The following is a 20561-nucleotide window of genomic DNA, read 5'->3' on the forward strand; positions in this document are numbered from 1 at the left end:
TTTAAAGACACATTATAAGTGCTCGATTTTTTTAGGACCTTTCAGAAGAATTTATCAGGACCAGCTATGGTATAGAACTTTTTTTCAAGGGGTCATCGCTAATGGATTGTAGATGTTCAATAGCTAAAGTTCATCCTTTAATTATGAATTGTTTTTTGGTAGTTTTCGGAGTTTAACAAAAATTAAAGTCAGTTTCAGGTTCAGAAGGTCACAACGGGTAGTGAGTGAGTGAGTGAGGGGGTTTTATGTATTTGTTTGCTTTTATTTTAGAAATATTTGTAGTTTACTTATTTACCACTTGGTTGTGCTTGTTTCTGAATAAGTGGCCCCCTAGTGGCACAGCAGTATGTCTGTGGACTTACAATCCTAGAATCCGTGTTTCGATACCCGTGGTGGGCAGAGCACAGATAGCCCATTGTGTAGCTTTGTGCTATATTACAAACTAACAAACAAACTGAATAAGCGATGTTTCTCAATATTAATTAGCTAAAGTATGAAAATTGTGGAAAAGCAAAGGCAGCTTGTGTTGGCATTTAAGTTTTGTTTGTTTGTTCTCCAACCGTATTGTAGGAAAATTCTGTGTCCAATTAGCTAATACATAGAGGCATATCGTTAATATTCATCCATCATCCATTCTGATAAACTTTTCTTTGTTTCACAAGTTTACACTTGAACAAGTATTCCAGGTCGCCTTCTGTTTCCTCTTCTTTCTTTCTTTTTTTACTGCCAACCTCTCATTTTACCTGAAAATTTACAAAATTTTATAGTTTCAGTGGTCCGTGTTCATGAATTATTCACTTGGATAGAAAAACTATAAAGTTATTTGTTATAGTAACTTCTACCTTCTAGTTGTAAAAATATGCAACCCAAAAATGAGTTAGTGAGATCAATATTAACATAAATATTGTTACGACAGCGGAAGTCACGTGACGCTGCTGGCGCATCGGCGCTGGTAGCGTATGCGAGGAGTTTCTCGAGTGATCATGAATTATCGGGGAAGACCGAGTTTGTTCGGGACGCACTCTTTTTTTTAGTATATACGCCTGGCAGTGAAAGCCTGTGGGATTGAATGAAGATAGTTTCGGGTAATTTACGATTCTGTTTCGAGCTACTGTGTGTTTTCGAGATTGTGAATCGCTGTGATTTATAGCGTGTATTATAAAAGTAGTTAAGTCTAAAGTGATGAGAAACGTACTGATTGTAAAATTACTGTGTACTAAAAGTTTGTATCGAGAAAGAATAAACTGGGTAAATCAAGAAGGGACATGTATCGCTGAAGTTCCTCGGAAAGAATTTATACCAGAAATTAACAAACAAGCAGATACGTAACAATATTTTGGTGGACAGTGTGCCTCATAGAACTACACCGATACAACAAAAGTAATAAATTTGAAAGGAAAAACCTAAAACATGGTTAAACTGTCATTTATAATGAAAAAACAAAACAACAACAATAATTAGGAATTATAGTGCTTTGCTTAATATTTTTTTTTCTTTTCAAGAAAAATTCATGTTAATAAATATTAAGAAAAAAATACCACACTTACGTGAAGAAATTACGTACATATTATAGTTTGAGAATTATTAAATACAATCTTGTTGGTGTATAATTGCAAGTCATACGGGTCCCCCAGTGGCACAGCGGTATGTCTGCGGACTTACAACGCAAGAAACCAGGTTACGATACCCGTGGTGGGCAGAGCACAGATAGTCCATTGTGTAACTTTGTGCTTAACTTCAAACAAATAAGTAATACGGGGGGAAAGCTCGTTTAACTGTGTATACGTGGACATTTCTCTCAGCCAATCAGAGTTTTGGAAGAATTTTGTTTTACTCTCTTTATGCGTCTCTGTGTGTGCGTGCGCGCGCACGCCTGTGTATTAATATTATTCGTGTAATGTATTTTTGGAACAGTTTTGAACCGAATATTGTTCAGAAATTAAAGACAGTCTTTGAGGGATGAATAAAAAAATATTCGCATTCTATTGGAGGAGAGTGGGTGAGTGTTGACGTTGTACTAGAGTTTCTGTTCTCATAATCTTTAATATTTTAAATATATGTATAAAGAGACGCACAATCTGATCTGACTTCACTTACCCAGGCTTGATGTTCGAAAGCAGATGAACTGCATAAGAAAAAATAATAACGATGTATAATCAACACTCATGTTATAGTATCTTCTGTGAAATTGTTATTATAGTTTTTCTTAGTTATTCATGTATCAAATATTTTTTATTATTCCTTGCCTGTATCTTTTTTGCGCAACCTTTTGTACAAACAAAACTGTGTTCAGTAAGCAACGAAATATTACAGATAAAAACCACTAAGAAATAATTCATTAAGAAAACGCCAGAATTAGCCTTGAAATATCGGAATTTTGTTTTCATAGTGGTTATCCGTACATGTTAAAGATATTACAGCTATAATATGACCCCCCCCCCAGTGGCACAGCGGTGTGTCTGCGAACTTAAAACGCAAGAAACCAGGTTTCGATACCAGTGGTGGGTAGAGCACAGGTAGCCATTTGTGTAGCTTTGTGCTTAATTACAAACCTATAATATGATGTATGAAAAACTTGGTATCTTGATTGAAGAATGATTTTGTAGCCATTATAAACTTAACTATGATTACTTTATCATATATTAAAAATTTGTATTAACACTTTATTTCCATAATTAAGATCTTTCCGTAAGTCGTGTTATAACTGTAATACTACACTATCCAAAAATAGTAAGCGTGTTGAGGTAGCTTTAAGTCAGTTAGTAGTAGGGTCAGTTGATGTTTTTTTTTTTTATAAAGATAAATAAATGACATGAAAATAATAAATAAAGAAAAATAAAATCGTTCTACCAGAAGAAAGCTCAGCTTTTTCATTCTTTTTGTAAGATTGCCTGTTTTTATTTGAATATCTTCTGAAATGAACAAGATTCCAGAAAAATAGTGAATACTTCTTTTTCATTTTGTTACTGGTGTTTTCTTTTTTAAAGCTAGAACACTAAACTCTTAAAATATATAACTTTAGAAATGTATATCAAATCTGAATGTCCATTCTTCGTTCCAGGTTTGCGTGAAGATGATTCGTATGTAGGTCCAGTATTAGCTTAGCTATACCGTTGTGCAGTCCATCTTCAAGATGTTTTCCATACAAATTTTCTCTTGGTTGCTCTATTTTGTGTTCACTAGTCCCGGGGTTGTAAGGAGTACGGATATATATAGATTTACCCAACTAGTGTACAATGCAACAATTCCTGAAAATGTGGTTGGAAAGGTTTATGTTACGTCTTCCGAGAAAATGGGATTATTCATTTCGGATCCGCTATTAACTGTTAACTACAAGATCATAGATGGAAATGAAAAGAATTTTTTTAAAGCTGAGGAAGTTCGTGTTGGGAACTTTTGGTTTCTACGTATTAGAACCAGAACTGGTAGTGACGTCCTCAATAGGGAAAACATTGACCATTATATTTTAAAAGTCAAAGCAATAATTAGAATAAAATCAAAATCCCGATATTTTAAACGAAAAACTAAAACTGAAGTGCACGTTAAAATATTGGATAAAAACGACTTGAACCCGTTATTTCCTCCTGATGGTGATGTGTATCATGTGACAGTCCCTGAGGACACTGCGCTGTACCAGACTATTGCTAAAGTTAGTGTTTATGATTCAGACATTGGTGTTAATGGTGAGGTTTATTTTAGTTTCAAGAATCCCACCTTTCAGTTTGCAATTCATCCTACTATGGGTACCGTGTCTTTAACCCGTTCCTTAAACTATGAGAAGCAAAAGGAATATGAATTGACCATCATCTCCCAGGATCGGGGACCCAAGCCGCGCACTGGAAGAATAATTGGAGTTAGCTCAGCTGCCTTAAAAGTCTCTGTAACACCAGCAAATTATCACGCTCCTAAGATTTTTGCAAGGCACTTCTCCACAGTGATGGAAAACAGCATTCCTAATATATATGCCATAGTTCGAGTTAGTGATACTGACAGTGGTAATCATGGAAAAATAAAGGGATTGGAAATTTCTGATGGTGATCCATATGGGTATTTTCATGTCACCAGCGGTAACGCACCAAATGATTTCTACATTAAGAGTTCAAGGCTTTTTGACCGAGCAAGGGACCCAACTTTTTTCAATCTAACTCTGAAAGCCACCGATAGAGGTACTCCTCCAAAATCATCCACTGAGATCATCTCTGTTCAGGTGACTAATACCAATTATTATCCTCCTGTGTTTGAGAAGAATAGCTACCATGTAGAAGTAGAAGAGGTAGCTCCAGTGAACACTCCAGTTCTGACTGTTAAAACTAACAGTGTGGTTAGGCCGACTAGAATTATATACAACATTGACAGCGGAAATGAGCAAGAAGTATTTAATATTAACCCTTTAACAGGACTGATAGCCACTGTCAAACCGTTAGATCGGGAAAAGAAGTCTATGTACTCAATTATTATCAGTGCTAACGAACAGAGTTTCGAAATTAACAGAAAGAAAGGAATCGCTACTGTAAACATTAAGGTTTTAGACAATAATGACAACAACCCAGTCTTCAACTCTTCTTCAGTTGTGACTGTTCACTTTGATGAAAACAGGCCTATTGGAAGTGTGGTGTACACCGTTAATGCATTAGATTTAGATGAGAGAGATAATGGTTATGTTTCCTATAGTTTAGCAAACATCAATCCTGTCCCATTTAGTATTGATCATTTTTCGGGCCAGATTAAGACTTCAGATGTGCTGGATTACGAAACAATGAGGAGAGAATACTTATTGAAAGTACGTGCGTCGGACTGGGGCTCCCCATTTGCACGTCAATCCGAAATTTCCGTGAGGGTTCGCTTAAGGGATGTGAATGATCATAGGCCTCAGTTTGAAAAGGTTGACTGCGAGGGATATGTATCTAGGCAGGCTGCAGTGGGAACAGAGGTTCTAACACTGTCAGCCTTGGACTTCGATGCAGGAAGCATTGTCAGCTATCGCATGGTACATCCAGATGATAACTCCTGTTTTCAGTTGAATACTGTTACTGGAGTCCTTACTCTAACCTGTGATCTGACGCAGCAAAAGTTTTTGGAGAAGTACGTGAACGTTTCGGCTACAGACGGGCAGCATTTCGCTGACATCATGTCTATACATATTAAAATTATAAGCGAATCTCGCAGTCATCCAATAGGAGGTATTCAAGGGCTGAGACTGGCTAATAAAGATGCTCTCGTAGAATGCCGAGACATGGATGTTATCGACAGAATGAAGAAACAGATGGAACTTGGAAAAAGAAATAACAAACAACAAGACGAAAATGACGTTACAGAACCCACACCTGTCAGGTATGTAGAGAATCTACATGCCCCCCAGTTTTCAAAAGGGTTACCTACTGAGATAGAAGTGGATGAGGGCGTACCTTTAGGTACTAATGTCGTGACGTTAACTGCAGAAGATGGCGACCATGGATATAATGGAAAATTAGTATACGTTATTTCAAACGGAAACGAAGACAGCTGTTTTAAAATTGACATGCATTCAGGAAATCTTGAGGTAATCGGGGATATAGACAGGGAAAGAAGGTCAAAATACGTATTAAACGTTACGGTTTTTGATCTCGGTCAACCTCCAAAAACGACTTCTAGGACGCTAGTTATTTATGTACAAGATGTTAACGACAATGTTCCAGTGTTTGAGAAAGCTTCGTATGATTTTTATATCATGGAAAATTCCAGAAACGGTACCAGCATTGTTCGGCTTCGTGCCTCAGATAAGGACAAAGGCTTAAATGCCAAACTTCATTTTTCATTGGTCACAGATACTCAAGACTTCCATATTGATCCTGATAGTGGACTCCTGACTGTAAACGGAACACTTGACAGAGAAAATGTTGAACATTATCGCCTCAAAGTACGCGTGTTTGACTCGGGAATTAATCAACCGCTGTCATCTACTGCTGTGGTTAACATTTGGGTGTTGGACGTGAATGATAATTATCCAAAGTTCAGTCGACGACAGTATATGGCCAAGATTAGAGAGGATCAGCCAGTTGGGTCCGTAATCATGATTCTTTCAGCACATGATTCTGATCTGGACGCTGGCGGAAAGGTACATTATGAATTAGAAGGCAACGTCACTAGCATTTTTCAAATTGATCCAGAAATGGGCGTAGTTAGATTAGCAGGAATGTTGGATTTCGAGAGCCGACCAATTTTTAATTTGACAGTCATCGCACGTGACAAGGGAGATCCCCCGTTGTCATCTAGTGTTTCATTACTTATTGAGGTAGAAGACGTCAATGAAAACGAACATGCGCCAATGTTTCCACGTTTTGCGGAAGAAGGAAAGGTACGAGAGAACCAACCAGAAGGAACCTTTGTGATGCAACTGAGTGCTCAAGACGAAGATCCAGAAGGGTTAAACAGCAAAGTTACCTACTTTATTAAAGGGGATGATGGGATGGGCATGTTCTCAATTGACGATAATGGTGAGTAGAATATTTGTTATATTTATTACATTATTATTTTCACTACTGTTCACTTTATTGCTTGAGGAAAATGTCACTCATGATATTTAGAGATATTAGCTCACAATACATTTCTCACTAACAGATTAAAAAATAATACTTTCGAAATATTCAATTACCACACGAAATCCTGCTTTTATAGTTAATAGAATGCAGTACCCTTTCACCACCAAATATAACATTAGTGATTGAGTTGCTTCAGACCGAGATACGAATCTACCTATATTGTTATCGAATCAAACACATTGTTTGAAATTAATAAGCAACAACATTTAAAATGGGCGTGCTAAATGTCCTTAGATCTTGGGTTTGAATAATTTAATAGGACGTTCATTTCCACATTAACAGTTTATTGGTTTTTTGGGCGAGTGAGGTTGTTCAGTGTAAAACGTCATAGATCAAGATCTTACAACAAAACGTTAATTAGTTTTGCAATAATTCTGTCCACTCTTACCCGATAACCAATCCAAACGAGCTCGAAGACACGTTCTATAACTTCATTTAAATTTCTCACCCAATAAGGCTTTGATATGTAGTCTGCGACTGTTATTTTACTTTATATTGCTCCAAGGTAAGAGGTTGAGGCATTTTAAGATACGATGTCGATATATTAGTAATGGAAAAGATGCGATTTATAGCTAAGTGTATATCAGGGCGGCGACGATAGTAGATTTTTAAAGTGATTTTGTGGTTATGTTACTATACTAAAGTCAACATAGCAAAAGGCAGATTTGTATTTTGCAGGAATATGAGGACCGTCGATTTTTTTGAAAACTATTATATTTTCATCGTCATTAAATAAACCTCTCAAAAGCTCAGGTTTGTTCATGACGAAATTACATATAATGAGTATAATGCTCTGTAAAGATGATCTGAACTATGTTTAATTCCTGGCTACTGAGGAATATATAACAAAAAAACAGCGGATTCCTTCCACGTGGAGCTTTTTGTATGTTCCTCATAAGTGTCCCCCAGTGGCACAGCGGTAAGTATACGGACTTATAACGCTAGAAATCTGGTTTCGATACCTGTGATAGGTACAGCACAGATAGCCCATTGTATAACTTTGTGCTTAATTACAAACAAACAAATTCTCACAAGTTTGGTTGCGTGTGTATTTTTTCCCATATGTTACCATGAGCTTTTCTTCGAATCTGATAATAATGCACGTGGAGATACTTGTACTACCCGAACGATGCTACCTTTAGAAGGACGTTCTTATGTCTGTGATTCCGAGAAAACTGATGCGAGAGGAAAAGATCAGCCATGATTTTATTATGCGAACTCGATGCTATCATTGTTTTATTCCCTCGAAAAGGTCATTGTTCCTCATAACATGCGTCCTGTTCTGTAATTTAACAGCTTCACTATGTTATTGTAATTGCTTAATTGCCAATTTAATCTCTAACCTTAATCAACAGCCACTTAACTTTTTTAATGAACTTGGCTGTTATAATTTGCATCAGTGTCGTGCCTACTTACCAACTGGCCCTGGATCAAGCAAGACGCGTTGACTTGACGACTGGAATAGGGTACAGTAGAGCAGTCGAAACTTTGGTTAACCTTAGCTGTCCAGCCGGTTTTATTTCTCGCAGGTCATTTATTGTCAGTCATATCTCCCCCCCCCTCCCACCCCTGTCTGTCTCTCTTGCTCACACGCACGTTCCCACGGTCAACTATCCATTAAAAAAACCCAGACTAAACATTCTAGGTATCTTCTTACAATCGCTACTTGAAGTTTGTTTGTGTCGAGAATAATTACTGTTTGTCGTTGCTTACTGACTTGTTAACATTATCTACGAGGCATGCTAACCCTATCTTCTTCCCTCTTCCTGCATATCGTTCCGTCTATTGTGGCTAAAAAGGATTTGCATCTTGTTATTCAAAAACAATGGGAATGAGCGATGTAAGTATCAGGTGGCAGTTTAGTACATCTCGAGCGATCTGTGTGTAAACATGCCAATAAATTGCATTTTAACTTTTAGCTCAATGTAGTTTACTGACACTAACAAGTCCTTTTCCTGTATTGATATTATGTTTGATCACAAACATTTGGGGATTTGTTTTAACAACTGCAAATGTGAGACAACTTAAAGGGCAGTTCACGTGTTAATTATTTGACAAAAGTGAGCACTATATACAGGATATATATACTGAATTACAGGAAAGCATGAGTAGGTAAACAGGCAAAATGGCACATTCCATGTGTGTTTTGTCAAAATGGCGTGGTTTTAATTCAGACTCAAGCGTTTACAGCGTGAATTCACAAAGATAATTATACAGACGCAAAACAGGTGGTTAGGGCGCTCGACTCGCAATCTGCGGGTCGTGAGTTCGAATCCCCGCTCCACCAAACATGCTCGTCTTTTCAGTCGTGGAGGCGTTATAATGTGACAGTCAATCCCACTATTCATTGATAAAAGAGTAGCCTAAGAGTTGGCGGTGGGTGGTGATGAGTAGCTACCTTCCCTCTAGTCTTTCACTGCTAAATAATAAATGATTAGCGCAGATAGCCATCTTGTAGCTTTGCGCGAAATTCAAAACAACCCAAACCAAAATGAAGAAAAAAGCTCTTGTGAGTCAGAATGTGGTAAATAAGTTTAATTCCGAAACCCTGTTTAGTTATTTTTTTTGTATATTAAATCCGTCAATATGATAATGCTAAATAACATTATCTTGTCCATTTATTAGATGAAATCATACCACTATCTCAAAGTTATCTTCCAAAGATGATAGTCCAGTGGATGTTTTAAATGTTTTTCTTTTAATAAACATTTCTTACTGACAGAAGTTCTTGAAAATACCGCAAAAAAGCTACCGCGTGAATTTTTTTTTAGGACTGTGTATCTGTGACATAAATTTGAGAAAATTGTAATCTTCTTTTAGGAATATTTGTTATTACTTTTGTGGGCTTTTCTATCTGATGGTTCTGTATCCATCTTTCACTCGTGGCTACCGCGTCCATTTAAAAAATAATAATTTCAGAACTGGTTTCTGTGACATAAATTTTAGAAAATTGTAATCCTCTTATAGGAATGAATATTTGTTATTACTTTGTGGGCTTTTTTATCTGGTGGTTCTGTATTCATCTTTCACTCGTGTATGTAAATTCCTGGTCAACCTACCCGAAAGCACAACAGATTAAAAACTCCAAGTTAATTAATTCACTACGATCTGGTTTTATGGTTCATGTTAAGCTAGTTTGATCAAGCAACAAGTAAGGTGAAAGTCACTCATAAAGCATGCAAAAAAGTCACCGAAATGAAATTAATCAGTATATATAAATTCACTTAGCACTATCCTAATACATACACACACAAAAAAAGAATTTCTTGGGTGAGCTGTAATGTATGTTATACATACAGTTATTTCTTACACATATTATCAGTCTTCCAAACATTCAAATATCACCGCAATAAAATATGATATATTTTGCCCTATGAAATGCCAGTCTTCCTTCAACCTTGGTATAAATACATGTTAAATAGCTCATTAAAACACCAATAATAAACTGTTGTCTGAGTTAACATCAAATGTTGTTAAATAACAAAGGCCCTACTTCAAACTTCACATCAGTACAAATTTTGTAAGGATATCACAAGAGCTGATGATGTTATTGCAGATATAGTGATTTAAGACGCAACTTTTGGGGTGAAATGTCTGACAAGGGTACCTGAATATATCCATGTTCAATAACATGTCAGAATGGGTTGACTATTTCACACCTTTTTTATTTTATTTTTTGGAGATACTAATACATTAAAAAAATAAAGTTGTGCCTTGTTCTACCAAAGAGAACCTCAAACGATGAAATATTATAAATAATGTTAGGGTATAAATTATAAACAAAGTCATGTCCAGAAGTGGCATGTTTCATCACAATGCCATATTAATCATAAGAATAATATAAATTATGTCATACAGTATTTAAAGCCATTATAGAAGCTTCATTTTGGAGTTATTACAATTTTCATGATTTTCGATGTGGTGTTCCACAGCACATCTTTTTCACCTATGAATATTCATACATAAATACATGTGAAAACATGTTATTTTTTTCACAACCATCCATTTCATACTTTTAACATACCAATGCATTAAAAGGTTGTGTTTTGTTTTACCGTGGTGAGGGGTTCACCCCCAGTACAGGCCCTATGCCACAGCACTATAAGCTATGTGCATTTAGAAGGTGAAACATTTTTTGTTTATGCATATACGAAATGAGTTCAGTTTCATGTATATGCCAAATTATGAGAAATCGAAAGACGTGGACCGGGCGTGACCTAGTGGGTAACGTGAATCTGAGTTCATGGTTCAAGTCCCGCTGTCGTAAAAACGCGCTATTACATTGGGGCTGTGGGTGCGCTATAAGAGTGACGGTCAAATCCCACTATTCAATTAGATTAGAATAGCTAAAGGTCTGGCACTGAATGCTGTTGATCAGCTACTTTCCATCCAGTATCATGGCCTGGTGGTTAGGGCGCTCGACTCGCAACCTGCGGGTCGGGGGTTTGAATTTCCGTCACACCGAACATGTTCGCCCTTCCAACTGTGGGGCGTTATAATGTGAAGGTCAATTCCATTATTTCTTGGTAAATGAGTAGCTCAAGAGTTGGCGGTGGGTGGTGATGACTAGCTGCCTTTCCCCCAGCACATCTAGTCGGTCAGTTAAACATTAGAAACTCCTATGCACAGATAATCCTTTGTGTACATGAAAAACTCCAAAAACGAACAAAGAAAAAGAAATTGAAGCGTGTACGACTTGCAAAGTATCAGAAAACGTTATTCGTTTTGAAAATCACGTATACTGAATCGAAAATGCAAATGATTATCTTAACTCGTTTTCCGAGAGATACGTATCGATTTCTTATGAACTGCAGCAGTAATTAGGTTTGGTTTGAATTTCGCGCAAAGCTACACGAGGGCTATCTGCGCTAGCCGTCCCTAATTTAGCAGTGAAAGACTAGAGAGAAGGCAGCTAGTCATCACCACCCACTGCCAACTCTTGGGCTACTCTTTTATCAACGAATAGTCATATTATAACGCTCCCACGGCTGAAAGGACGAGCATGTTTGGTGGAACAGGGATTCGAACCCGCGACCCGCAGATTACGAGTCGAGTGCCCTACCCACCTGACCATCCCAGGACCACACGGTAATTAGGAACTTTGAAGATTATGCGTATGATTCTAGAGTGTTTGTTTGTTTGTTTTTGAATTTCGCGCAAAGCTACACGAGGGCTATCTTCGCTAGCCATCCCTAATTTAGCAGTGTAAGACTAGAAGGAAGGCAGCTAGTCATCACCACCAAAAGACTGGGATTGACCGTCACATTACAATGCCCCCACGGCTGAAAGGGCGAGCATGTTTGGTGTGACGGGGATTCGAACCCGCGACCCTCTGATTGCGAGTCGAGCGCCCTAACCACCTGGCCATGCCGGGCCGATTCTAGAGTTAAACGTAAGCAAGAGTATGTTGCTTCTCAACACTGTTTTTCACACAGTGCTACAGAAAATTTGATAGTGCTATGTATCGGTTTCATGCTTATTTAGATAAAATAGTACGAAATGATCGTTTTCTGTTCCGTAAATGTCGTGAAAGGTAAACCATACACAGTTCACAAGCAATAATTAACCGAAAGTTAATAACTATCCTGGTAATCAAGTGCTTAAGTAGCATCAATTTTTTTCACGCCAAAATATATGTGAAGCCCAATCTATCATTAGATTCATCACATGTCACTGAGTTATACCGGTTTCAGGGAACTCCACCTCTTGTCGGTAACCCTGGACAAGGGCAAATCGAAAGAACTAGGCTTCTTAGGTGGAGAAGTGTATATTATGTGTATGGTATTTGGAGTTGTATTTTACTCACCACAGTGAACCTATGGTTATAAATACAGGTTTACTGTTGTGCGCAAATGACAACTGGCAAGTAACACCATACATATAATATTTTTTTTTATAATATAAAATGGTAGGTGTTGACTAAGAATCGGCGAATAATAAAGAATATGTATAACATATATAAATGGTATACGTGTGTAACAAAAAATATTCAAACTGAAGATATCAGTATAACAGATATAAATTGTATACATGTGCAACAAAAATATTCAAACTGAAGATATCAGTATAACAGATATAAATGGTATACATGTGTGACAAAAATATTCAAACTGAAGATATCAGTATAACAGATATAAATGGTATACACGTGTAACAAAAAATATTCAAACTGAAGATATCAGTATAACAGATATAAATTGTATACATGTGCAACGAAAAATATTCAGACTGAAGATATCAGTATAACAGATATAAATGGTATACATGTGTAACAAAAAATATTCAAACTGAATATATCAGTATAACAGATATAAATGAAGTACATGTGTAACAAAAAATATTCAAACTGAAGATATCAGTATAACAGATATAAATGGTATACATGTGCAACAAAAATATTCAGACTGAAGATATCAGTATAACAGATATAAATTGTATACATGTGCAACGAAAAATATTCAAACTGAACATATCAGTATAACAGATGTAAATGGTATACACGTGTAACAAAAAATATTCAAACTGAACATATCAGTATAACAGATATAAATGGTGTACATGTGTAACAAAAAGTATTGAAACTGAACATATCTACGTAATGTGCTTCCACGGAAATGCATTTAACGATACGTCAGAAATAAAGGAACATTGTTCATGTTTATGTGTATCAGTCTGTTAGGGACTTTACACGTTGAGAGCCTTGAGTACATTAGTAATGTAGGTCACATGAAATCATTGTGTTTGAATGTTGTGTAATAATCACGTAGAAACAGCCTTTTTCTTGTTTATTCGCGTGATAACCATGCAGATAGTGGAGTAAGAAAACTTCAAATTGACCACGTTGCCGAGTTGTCCGTCACCCTTTCGTGACTGAGGTTGTTTACACCTGTTATTAGGGATCGAGCTGGGTAACATACTTACTCCATTTTATTAATGATTATAGCTTACGCTATTTGCCAATTATCAGTTTTACTGGTCATTTTACATAAAAGCTCCTAAAACATAATGGGTTTATAAAATTGTTTTAGATATTGCACTTTCATTATGGACTTATCTTTGCGACATAGATCAACCATTTAGTATTTCATCTTTTATAAAAAATAAACTTGATTTGACAATTTAGCCGGTCGTGGCCTGATGGTTGGCTTGCCCGGACTGTGAACCAGAAGGTTACTGATTCGTGACCCGGTGCCACAAAAATGCGCTCTGCACGTAAATCACCCTATTTGGTTAAACCAAAGTTGAAAGGAGTGGCTATGTGCAAATATCCATTGCGTAGATTTGTGGAAGTATTCTAAAAAAAAAGAAAGAAAGAAAGAAAAGAAAACAAACCTTTCAATATTATGTTCATCGTCTCTTGTAAGTATAGGGTTATCAAACAAATATACATAAATGTTTTCCAGAAAAGTCTCAATACTAATATTTACTCTAATATTACAATTTTCTGTTTATTTAGTAAAGTAAAATAAATCTTAAAATTTACCTCTCCTCGAGTTTGTTTTATTTCAGTAATTGTTTGTTTGGAATTAAGCACAAAGCTACACAATGGGCTATCTGTGCTCTGCCCACCACGGGTATCGAAACCCGGTTTCTAGCGTTGTAAGTCGGTAGACACACCGCTGTTCCACTGGGGGCTTATTTTAATAACAGAACTTTACATTTAGCTGGTCTTAATAAGAGTTCTTCACCAGTTTACAATGAATAGGAAAAAAAAAACAACGTAATTGATATTAATTTTTTTTCTTCATTTTACTATATCTTTTTTGATAATGATATTAGTATCTTTAATCATGACAATTCCAGTTTTGAACAGCAATTAAAAAAAATGCTTTTGAAGAACATCTGATAGATCAGTGACAGTGTATGATTTCGCAAAGTGATAGCTTATTATTGTGCGATTTTTCGTGAATCTTTCAAATGGGGTCGAGTGTGGCCTAGTGATTAGCCTATTGGACTATGGAACTTCGCGACTTGTTACCACACGCACACACAAAAGTTTAATCTCGTTACTCATGTCATCAGTCTCGAAAGGGTTAGCATGTGCCCTGGTAAGGGTACTTTGGTTGGTTAAATGTTTTGTACATTTAAAACCATTCCTCACAAAACTTAGCAGCTGGTTATTTTTTGGGTTAAAGATTAAGGCTGCAAACTTCCCCAAGTTTATTGCATTTCCGTGTGGCAACGAGGCGTAGGCCATTGTTATTAAATTAAGTACGATGTCATCTAGCGTCAGAGTTGAAACAGTATTGATAGAATCCCTCTCTGTGTTGAAATTAAATTTCGGTAATTTACCTTAGAGGCTTGTGTCATTGCTTACATACGGTGTTATTCAGCGTCAGATATGAAGCGGCGTTAACATATGGAAATAACGTTTTGAATTTTAATTATATTTTGGTGTTAAATTTATGCTATTTCAAACTGGTCAGTTAGATTTTATTAGAACATAGCTTTCTTGTTATTTGGCACCAAAAGTTCTCTCAGATTTTTGAGTATTCTTCTGTTGCCGTTTTCTTTTTTTCTCTTTAAATCGTATTTGTTTAACGCGTTAGATGAACAAGTATTTAGAATACCCAAACTTTTAAATATTACGTGTACGGTCTTTACTGACCAATTAAACAGGAAACTAAATACCAGCGATAGCCAATGTATACCGGAAAGAGAGAGAGGGGGGGATACTTTTGTATTGAGCACACATGTGATATAATTAAAATGAGATTGAATTTTTCGGGATTCTATTTTACACTTATGTGTAGTTGATACTACCTCCAAACGTCACATGCGACTTTCTACTCTTCAGAACAGTTTGACAGACTTGTATTGGTCTTCGATACTAAGGCAGAATATTGAAGTTTTTCAATTCGCAAGATGGTGGCTGCAAGTATATTTACGTGCAGTAGGCAACGGTTAGCCAGATTGTCTGGATCCTTAATGGTTATTTTTTCAACATACGACACTTTTCAAATACATACTAAGGTTATAACAGCAAATGTGAACTAGAAAATAACAATTTGATATATTACAGCGTCATTAAAAGTGGTGTGTTTTACATATTGTACATTTTATGTACATATGTCCCTATATTTATACGTTAAAAGTTCTTGTACAATTATGTTGTCCTTTGTCTCTCTCTTCCATTTTTAGAATATTCCAAAGGTAGGTCGTTAGGCAACAGAAGATAATAATGTTGCCCATACCATCTAGTAAACAGTGGTCATAGTGTACAGTGGTATATGCCTTATTAGGGAAATCGATTCCATGGGCTATATACAATGACTTTTTTTTTCTCCCAAATTATCAGGCAGTTATTATAATAAGGTTACTGAATGAAAGCCATTATCCATAATTACTTTGACCGTGACCTACGCCAGTGGTTCTTTCGCGGTGCTGAGTTGTCGCTAACGTTACCGGCGAAGTGTCATAATTAGAAAAGTTGACGTGTATGAAGCTGGGAGAGGCTTGGGAAGGGATTCCATGACTACTATTTGACTGGCCTTGGGGAAAGGTACGGTTCCAACCGCCCTTTCATATTAGAGTGGAGAGAAATGTTGAAAAAGATGTTTGATCCGCCTAAACTACATCATGTATATATATAGAGAAGACGGGATGTAAATGTGTGCTGTATAGTTTTTCTGGTAGAAACAACTGTTTTATCGTATTGTGTTTTGTGAAACAGATCCATGAGATATAAGTGTCAATTTTAACATGAAGATAAGATCTATGGATGCAATGACAGCAATGTTTATTGAATTTTACTGGAGTCTCGCCCCATCTTGAGCGAATTTCCCCAGCTCAGTTTTTAATGTTCTGACAACATAGGCGCTAAGACGTGAAATTTGTATTGAAAGTCGTGACAAAAAAAAGAACCTCTTTCACTGAGCGTTGTTTCTAATGTAGTTCTGTCATATTTGTTTTACTCTTGTCGTTTGTTTTTAATTGTCATTTTTGTGAGTGTATATCGGGCCTTAAAATAGTATATGAAATATATATACATGTTTATAGGTGACAAGATTGTCCCACCAGTGATCACAGTTTACCCCACTAATGAAAAGTAATTATATTTTTTCTTAACAACTCTGGGTTCTGACGTTTACTTGGAGACTGCTTACAGTGTAATTTTTTTTATAAAACTGTTTTTTGTGGAAAAATTAAGTTATTTTGTCACAGCGCCCAATACAAACAGGTTTCGACATGATGACATTTAGTTGAATGGACGGCAACTGCCTGTTGTAGAAAAACAAGTATAGAGGATGACGTTTCGAAAGTCTTCCGCCTTTCGTCTTCAATCTATCAAAGGTTTCGGAATGTTACTGTACTTTACATTGAAACTTGTCCTAGTACTGAAAATCCCTATTGTAGGTCTTGGTGTACATATTGTTTTAAATTCCAATAAAAAATTTTAAAAGCGGTATTGAATTTTATTTTTCCCGTCGTTTAGATATTGCTGGTCGCAACAATAAACTGTAACAATAAAAATTTCGGCTTAATTTTTTATACACAGCTAACAAAAATAACTACGACAGGCTAGAGATTCATAGATGACGTCTTTTTAACAGACGGTTGTTTGTTTGTTTGTAATTAAGCACAAAGCTACACAATGGGCTATCTGTGCTCTGCCCACCACGGGTATCGAAACCCGGTTTCTAGCGTTGTAAGTCTGCAGACATACCGCTGTGCCACTGGGGGGCAACAACTGCCTGGTTGTAGTAAAATTGAACATATTTCATTTGACATGAAATCAACAATCGAGTCGAAAAAAAAACGTAAACAAAAAAAAATAAAATACTGATAAGGTTATACCGCTTAAAATCACTTACTACATACTTTTGACGCTATTGAATTCTGCGCTGTAAGGGGGGGGGGGGCTTCACTATATTCTCCACGTCTACTCGCACATTATTTACATCCTGAAGCAGAACTGTTACTTAAATATACTGACAAAACAATGCACTTCACCATGTTAATCTAGTTCACACGGGTGGCCCGTCATGGCCATGCGGTTAGGGCGCTGGACTCGCAATCTGAGGGTCGCGGGTTCGAATCCCCATACTACCAAACATGCTCGCCCTTTCAGCCGTGGGAGGCGTTATAATGTGACGGTCAATCCGACTATTCGTTGGTACAAGAGTAGCCCAAGAGTTGGTGGTGGGTGGTGATGACTAGCTGCCTTCCCTCTAGTCTTACACTGCTAAATTAGGGACGGCTAGCGCAGATAGCTTTCGTGTAGCTTTGCGCGAAATTCAAACAAACATAGTTCACACGGAAACACTTTTTATTCAAGCAATTGATGATATAAATAGCGTCTTCACTACTACTATGTCTGTCGTATCTCAACCAGTCCGATGAACCCTGATATTGGGCAAAAAAAGCCTTGTCAGCACTGGGTGTAGCAGATATAGTGTGGTTGGTATATTCTTTTTTTACTTTTATTCTCAACGTTTTATAATTTGTGAATATATAATATTATGAATGTTTTGTCTCAGGGAAACTTGATGCATCAGTTACAGTGGGTACTTTTTGACTGTTGTTTAAGTGATGTCAAATTAATCTACTCATTACACATCTTGAGATTAAATACATAAAATTAGATATATTGTAGGAGCGCAATTTCTTGGTTAATTTTGGTTCGTTTGTTCAATTCACACTCGTGCTTTAAAACTTAGATACTCCCACATGACTTGAGTATAGTGAACGGCCACAGTACGTTTAGTTTGTTGTGAATTTCACGCAACGCTAAACGAGGGTTATCTGCCGTCCCTAATTTAGCAGTAACAGATTAAAGGGGAATGCAGCTATTGAACACCACCACCCCCGCATGCGTTTGGGCTGAAAAGGTGAGTATGTTTGGTGTGACGGGGATTCGAACCCGCACATCGAGCACCCAAACCACTAAACCATGCCTGGCCTTCCACTGTTCGCGCGGAACACTTGAAAAGTTTTGTTTGTTTGTGTTTAGATACTCGCATAAACTACTCGAGAACTTTTACGCTAGCCGTCCATAATTTTAAACTAGACGAAAGGCCACTATTCAACAGCACCCATCGCTAATTCTTGGGTTACTATTGAAGAACCGAAGAGTGAGATTTGACCGTCACTTTTATAACGCATACACGGCCCCAGGACTCGAACTTCCACAGGCCAATCATTGGGCTACTTTCGGTCCTATTTGAAATAAGCACGAAATGTAGAAAACATAAGTGTTAAAAATTCATACAATAATAAGTTATCATTTTGTATTCATCCAAAGAATATGATCATGTATTTATAATACAGATTATATAGATTTCATAAAGTATTACATTAATTTTATATCATACATGTTTAGAATACATTGTTAAAACAAAACCTTGCTATTAAAAATAGAAACAAAAACAGCATAGCAAGACATCTTTATACTTAAATGCTCTGTTCAGCAAATTTAATCAAATAAAGCTTAAAAATTCGAACCAAATTTTGTGTTTTACTGATCTAATGCATTATTTTCCGTTACATTATCAAGTCATACTGATCTAATTCATTATTTTCCGTTACGTTATCAAGTCATACTGATCTAATTCATTATTTTCCGTTACGTTATCAAGTCATACTGATCTAATTCATTATTTTCCGTTACATTATCAAGTCATACTGATCTAATTCATTATTTTCCGTTACGTTATCAAGTCATACTGATCTAATTCATTATTTTCCGTTACATTATCAAGTCATACTGATCTAATTCATTATTTTCCGTTACATTATCAAGTCATACTGATCTAATTCATTATTTTCCGTTATATTATCAAGTCTTGTTGATCTAATGCATTATTTGCCATTAGATTATTAAGTTAGTATTTAGGTTCGCCGTATAACGGAAGGATCAGGATATATTTTGAAGTGCTACTGAAATTAACTAAAACTAACTGAGCTCGAGCAAATAAATATAGACTTGACACAATGAGTAACGAACAATGAAAACACTATTTATTAATCAAAGACCCAAAACACAGTTTGTCTACTTGTTTATAGATGCTGGACGGTCGCGTTTTCCCCCGAGATGTATTCTTTTCATTCAGTTCACTCAGGATTTCCTTCGATTCTTTTTAATCTAATTTATTCTTACATGGAAAAATTGAATTTACCTTTAGATACTAGTGCCACCCAAATTACTGGACAATTTCATTCAAACATAGGCGAGGTTCTACTATGTAGATATAATCTTTACTACCACTGGGGGACACTGGCTGTTAAAATTCTTGAACTTGCAGCATTACATGCACTCCCATGGCTAGGCCAGGTGTGATCTAGAAGGAATGACTAGGGAAAAAATATTGTACAAGATCAAGTTAACGACTTTCTTGACAACGTGATATACAAAAACTTGTAGAGGCTTCGAATAAATGAGATTTTTTGAAAAATTCTATGGTAAACTAAGAAGGTTGAAAACGCATTTTATGCCTGCATACACAAATATTACTTAGCATATTTCTAGCATTAGCTGTAGCGTCAAAGTGTTTTTTTAAACGATACATGTGTGTGTGTGTCACAGTGTGTGTGTGTGTGAAATTTGAATATTAACATACTGTTTTATAAAATTACAAATGCATAACATATTTACAGAAACCTGAATGAAAATCTCCTATTATGGAAGGCAAAATAAGTCCTAAAATTCACGTGGCATCTGAGCTTCCCAGGTCACCCTCATCTAAAGCATTGTTAATAATCAATAAGCCGATAAAAATTATGTTGAATTAATTAAATTACACGATTGCTTCATATTTTAACACGAAAATAAGATAACCTTACATAAAATTAAGTGTGTACAAAACTCCATATTACGAAGTAATAATAAAATAAACTATGCAGCATTAACAAAGTGTCCAGGAAATATGTGACTGGTAGTCTTCGCTTGTACACAACTAAATATTATTTTTCAATATAACACATTTTACATGTACAAAAGTGAGATTTCACTATTTTTATGTCCTTGCTAATTTCGAGGGTATT

At 36.2% G+C, this 20561-nt stretch overlaps 1 protein-coding gene across 4 annotated transcripts in view; it reads left to right on the forward strand.

The window, feature by feature from the left end:
• Positions 1-3063: 3063 nt before the first annotated feature.
• LOC106458452 (fat-like cadherin-related tumor suppressor homolog) overlaps positions 3064-20561 on the forward strand; it is a 171380-nt gene continuing 153882 nt past the window's right edge. For all 4 annotated transcript variants that reach the window (XM_022384954.1, XM_022384974.1, XM_022384960.1 and 1 more), the window contains exon 1: positions 3064-6473. In XM_022384954.1, coding sequence (XP_022240662.1) covers positions 3134-6473 — 3340 coding nt within the window. In that variant the 5' untranslated portion in view covers positions 3064-3133. The remainder of the gene's footprint in view (positions 6474-20561) is intronic.

The sequence above is a fragment of the Limulus polyphemus genome, unplaced genomic scaffold (genome assembly GCF_000517525.1).
Source record: "Limulus polyphemus unplaced genomic scaffold, Limulus_polyphemus-2.1.2 Scaffold23, whole genome shotgun sequence".
NCBI lineage: Eukaryota > Metazoa > Arthropoda > Merostomata > Xiphosura > Limulidae > Limulus > Limulus polyphemus.